The 6,000-nt window shown below is 34.9% G+C and overlaps 2 protein-coding genes across 2 annotated transcripts; both read left to right on the top strand.

Annotated features, from left to right (window-relative positions):
• Nucleotides 1-183, top strand: LOC122105461 (keratin-associated protein 20-2-like). The gene has a single exon (XM_042676700.1). It carries the CDS (start codon nt 1-3, stop codon nt 181-183), a length of 183 nt encoding a protein of 60 aa, XP_042532634.1.
• A 5,087-nt stretch (nt 184-5,270) lies between these two features.
• LOC122105455 (keratin-associated protein 20-2-like) lies at nt 5,271-5,453 on the top strand. Its single transcript, XM_042676693.1, has one exon. The coding sequence runs from the start codon at nt 5,271-5,273 to the stop codon at nt 5,451-5,453; it is 183 nt and encodes a 60-aa protein (XP_042532627.1).
• The last annotated feature ends 547 nt before the right edge of the window (nt 5,454-6,000 follow it).

Here is a 6,000-nt window from a genome sequence, read left to right as displayed (position 1 = left end):
ATGTGCTACTACGGCAGCTACTATGGAGGCCTGGGCTATGGCTATGGAGGCCTAGGCTGTGGCTATCGCTGTGGCTGTGGCTGTGGCTATGGCGGCTATGGTGGCTATGGTTATGATGGCTATGGCTATGGCTGCTGCCGCCCACTGTGCTGTGGAAGATACTGGTCCTATGGCTTCTACTGAGGAGTTCCCTCCACTGCTGAGCCGACTGCCTGTCCTAATGCAATGCTCTCCAAGTTCCATCACATGAGAACTTTTTGAATGACTTCAGAAATCCCAACTATACATTCAACTATCTGAAAAAAAAATCTAAATGAAATGTATAGTGTTTATTTTGACTCATTTTTAAAAACTGGATTGTGTGATAGTGTGAAGAAATACTTTTTTCATTTGAATCTGTAGTGAAATGTGATTGAATTTCAATCTCATTTTTTTCTGAAACTATGTATTTTATTAAATAAACCATGTTTTATTACAAATATCATTTCCTATGAGCTTATAATTTCCATCAACTTGACACACATCTTTGTCTGTGATTAGTCACATGTTTTCTGTTGATTTGGGGAATGTAGTTGAGAATGAGAAGGGGTAGTTTAAAGTGTAATAGGAAAAACAACTATTTCAACAAATCATTGAACTAAGATTATTAACTAAGAATGCAAAAGAAAAGAAAACTGCTCTCTGAATTAAATGTACAACTTAATGAACAACTTGTGGAAATACCAAAATACCAACATTAAAATCATGCCATTTTTTATGTTGTAGATATACACAATTTAAAAAAAATTATTATCTGTACTTGTACAAAGGAGTAGCTATCTAGCAAGGTAGTTTATAAATAAATATATCTTAATGTTATACCTTTCAGCACTCCCACCCATCCCTCTCCTAATTTCCCCCTCCCTTGCTCTTCTTAATTTTGTAAGTATACATTGGATTCTTCACTAGATTCTCTCTTCCTTGTCCCTTTCATTTGTCCACCACTGTCTGCTTAGCTCCATAACACACCTTTCAAGTCCACACTTGTTGGTGTTTTATTTTGCTGATTTTTCTAAGGAATTATACTGTTTGAATAAACCTTATTTTACATATTTATATACACTTGCATATTTACAACTTTATAAGCCAAATCTATCTTTCACATGGAGGGGAAAACACTCTTCCATTGTCTCTCTGGGCCTGACTAACTTCACACAACACAATTTTATCCAGGTATATACATTTTTTAAAGAAATGTAAATCAAACAACATTGGGATTCTACCACACCCCAGTCACAATGGCCATTATCAAGAAATCTAACAACAAATGTTAGCAGGATTGGGGCCACAGGGAACTCTATTACACTATTGGTGGGGATATAAATTTATTCAGCTGCTCAGGAAAATAGCGTGGCAGTTCCTCAAAGCACTAAACATAGAGCATCCCTATGACCTAGCAATTCTGCTCCTGGGCATTTATCCAATAGAATACAAACAAAGCCACACTAAAGCTACCAGTGCAACCATGTTCATTGCAGCATTATATTTTTCGATAGCCTAGATATGGAATCAACCCAGATACACCTCAGTGGACAAATGGATCAAGAAAATGTGGCACAATGGAATTCTATGCTTCCAACAGAAAGAATGATATTGCCCCATGTGTAAGGAAATGGAAAGACTTAGGTGAAAATTGTATTAAACAAAGGAAGCCAGACCCAAAGAAACACAGGTTTCACATTTTCCCTCATTTGTCATAACTAGAATGTGTCTATAAATCTACAAGTAAACACACTAGAGGATTTTTTTAAAAAGCACTGGGACATTATAAATTACACAGGATTCTACACATTTACCCAGAGTGAGAAAAAGGATATTCTTAGGAAAGGATCCCAAAAGCACAATAGAATTGTGCATCTTATCCTACAAAACAAAATTTATCTAAAATCTCTAGGAAATGCTAATAAAAGTTTTCTTTTCTTTGTTGCTGTTTCAGTTTTCTTTTCCAATTGACGTTTGTCCATTTATCTGTCTTTGGGAGGGCCATGCAGGACAGAAATAGTGGGACAAAGAGTAAACAAGTGCATCAGTAATACTCACTAGACATATGTTGAAAATAAAAGGAACTTGTGAGAGGTGACAGAAGAGAAAAACATGGAGAAATTGAGGGAAGGGATGACATGGTTGAAAAAGAATGCACTCTTTCTATGATTTATATAATGGTAACCCCTCTGCTCATGTCATTTTTGAATTGCAAAGAACAAGCAAAAATATGTGCAAATTATTGTTACAAAATATTATTGACCACAAATAAAACAGCTGAAAAATAGCATTCTGAAAACTCTTCCATTCACTGTAATGAAGTTACCATTATTATGTCTTCTACATTTTTATAGATTGAATTTAAAGACAAAATATAAGATTATACAGTCCTGCTCTTTGCTCATTTAAATGTTCCTGAGATTCAAACTCATGAGTGTAATAGAAAACTTTTTCTTTATTTCTCTATTGCCTCTTGGCAGGTCTAGAATGCAATTCATTGTAAATAATAAGCAGTTACAAATTTTTATATGTTAATATTAAATCATATCAGGAAAACAAATGCATCCATTTCTATTGAATACTGAAAGAGACCTAAAATTTCTGTATATAGGTTAGTGAATGCTGTTCACGAATAGTTAGTATCAGAGGTTTTTCCCAAAGCAATTATTTCAGTTCACATTCTGTTTCCAATTATGCTGCTAATTCTTCCTCATCCTTGCTAAGCCTTCCAATATTTAGGTTTTTAACAATTTAAATTTTACTAGCAGATACCCCTAATTATATATCCAAGCTTGTAAACTGAGAGTGTGTTACTTTATCAATATAAACATATACAGAAATGGAAAACACAAAATTCTTATGTTTTACTCATACCTTTGTCAAAACAGAAAGTCTAATTGACAGAAACTACATATATGTCCTGTATCTTTTAAAGCAACTCTAAGTATCTTATGATGCTAAAAACAATGTAAATTCCCCGTAACTAGTTGTGAGCACAGATTATTAGAGAATATTGACAAAGTGAAATATTCTTCCTTCTTTAATACACAGACCAATTATTCCCAAACAGTTTCTGAGTTCATACAAAAGAATATATGGACAATTCAGAGATACCCAGAGTTAATTATATTCATTTCATAGGAGAAAATAAGGTCTGTGTTAAATAAAACCTTACCAGTCTAAATTGTGCTTCAGTACATTGAATTTAGTTTCTCTTCATTATTTTTGCTGTTGATCCTGCTCTTCTGTGTGTGCTTATGTGTTTATTGGTTGTATATGTATATACATGTCAGAAAAAGGAACAGTGATGGTAGTTACAGAGAAATGAGAGAGGTAAGAAACTACTAAAAACAACACTGGTTTAGCATGTTTCCTCAATTTTTGTGTACCCTCAAATTCAAGGACCTGAAAATCAATTATTCTAATATCATGGAAACTTCCATGTGATCCAATTCATGGTAATTTATCCAGCTCTTTTTTGCAACACTAGGAATGGAACTCAGAGCCTGGCACTCCCTGGGCAAATGCTCTATTAGTGGATTAGTAGAACCAGCGCCTCCCTCCTTTTATTGGTTGCTATAAATAGGATTTCATGTTTTTGCCAAGCATAGATTGGCATACTCCACTCCTCTGGCATAAGTATGGTATAGATATACTATGGGTGTAGATATATACTACCACACCAGGCCTTAATACAACCAATTTTTCAAAGACACTATAGTCAATAAAATGGTGCTTTCTACTGTCACTATGAATAAACATCTCTTCATTTACTCATGACATCTTAAGTATACAGACTATGTTACCAAGCATGATGTCCATGAAGAGAGATAATTTCTGCCATATATATCACGTGATTGTCCTCTATCATACCTATCAGGGAATACCAGGATTGGTAAAAATCACTGTCTGGTGATTGTTGATTACTTTGTACTTGTTTTCAATTTTTTCCAGATATGATCTCTGTTCACCATCTTAGGGCCTTAATCTTCAAAGTGCTGAGACACTGTATGAATCTCAGATACACATTTATACTTCTGAACCCATTTTTCCTTGGAAATTTTCCCAAAATGATAACAATTACTTCATCTTTCCAATAAATCTCTATGGCATTGAGAAATTACCATTAGGTTGACGAATTTTACACAAAATTGAATACAATACAGTATGTTTAATTTGATGTTCAATAAATCATAATATTTTGCCCCAAGTATTTGTCAGTATTTTAAAAATCAACACTATTGATGAAGTCCTGACAAGCACAGGATTCAAATTATAATTTAATTATTGGAACAAACATTTAATACGTATGATATGTTATGTATGCTTATATGTCTCCCCACTAAAATCTAAATTGAAAAAGTAAACAAACATTGTATTTCTTTTTGTGAGATTGAATATTGTAGTATTTAGTATTCTGTTCTATATAATAATCATTTATCTTCTGGAAATGTGCACTAAACTGAATAAATCTGACATCTATGTACAGACTGTAGTAAATTTCCATCAAGAAATCATAGCATAAAAATAACTAACTCATTATTCAGGAACAAGACTCAGTGATCCAGTCTCTCTATATAAAATATTTTCAAAAAATACAAAAGAGAGGGAGTATGTGATTTGGGGAGCAAGATATGTAGAAAATATAGGGGAAAAGAGTGAAAGGGAAAGAGGAAAGAGTAGCAAATGAGGAATAAGGGGAGAATTGTGTGTGTGTGTGTGTGTGTGTGTGTGTGTGTCCTGTTGGTCCCGTGTGTGTATGTGTGTGTGTGTGTGTGTGCGTGTGTGTGTGAGAGAGAGAGAAAGAGAAAGACAGAGACAGAGACAGAGACAGAGAGAATAGAAAGTCAAAATAAAAACCCTTTGCCTTTGGAGAAATGAAAACAAAACAGAATAAAATTGGCAATATCTATTCTTATGACTGATATCATACTGTGCACTGATGTCATATATACTGGATAAACTAAATATCGAGTCAGAGAAAATCTTAAAATTGCAGAATAATTTTATAAACACGTCATAAAATTCTACTATAGTGAAGCAAAATTATCTCAGTTATGAGGGCCTTGTTTATGCACCAAATCGAGGTGCTCAGGATGCTGGGGGAAGCTCTCAGGGAGCACATGATGCTCACATGCCTGTGGTTCCCACCCACCACCCAGGAGTATAAAAGGCAGCTGGCACACAGACACCTCCAGACTCAAGAATCCCACCTTCTGCTCCTATCACAACAGTCCACTCCTGACACCATGTGCTACTACGGCAGCTACTATGGAGGCCTGGGCTATGGCTATGGAGGCCTAGGCTGTGGCTATCGCTATGGCTGTGGCTGTGGCTATGGTGGCTATGGTGGCTATGGTTATGGTGGCTATGGCTGTGGCTGCTGCCGCCCACTGTGCTGTGGAAGATACTGGTCCTATGGCTTCTACTGAGGAGTTCCCTCCACTGCTGAGCCGACTGCCTGTGTCCTCCTGTCCTATGGCAACACTCTCCAAGTTCCATCACATGAGAAAATTTTCAATATCATTAGAAATTCCAAATGTACATCAAACTATCTGAAAAAATATAAATAAAATGCAGGGTACCTTATATTGACCCCTCATTTTTAGGTTGGCTTGCATGATAGTTCGAAAAATTATTTCTACATTTTATTATTCTATGTAAAGTGGTCTTAAATGTGACTCTTAATTTTTGTGCAAAGATTTATGTTATTAAATAAACAATCTTTTATGACAAATATTGTTTCTTGAGAGTTTATTAAATTATTTCCATTGGTTTGATATATTTATCTGTGTATGGTTGTTTTCTGAGGCCTGGGAATGGGAGGAAAGAAGAGAGAGAGAGTATACAGCAGATGTGTAGTAAATTTCCAATAGCAAAAATACTGTGTGTAATATATCATTAATCTAAGATTATTAACTAAAATAAAGTTAACAGAAAACTGTTTAGTGAAATCAAATCCACAATTTGATGAGCACC

Source organism: Dipodomys spectabilis, unplaced genomic scaffold (assembly GCF_019054845.1).
Source record: "Dipodomys spectabilis isolate Male_0828 unplaced genomic scaffold, ASM1905484v1 ptg000032l, whole genome shotgun sequence".
Classification (NCBI taxonomy): Eukaryota; Metazoa; Chordata; class Mammalia; order Rodentia; family Heteromyidae; genus Dipodomys; species Dipodomys spectabilis.
Note: the sequence above shows the minus strand (reverse complement) of the source record. Positions and strands in the feature narration are given on the sequence as shown.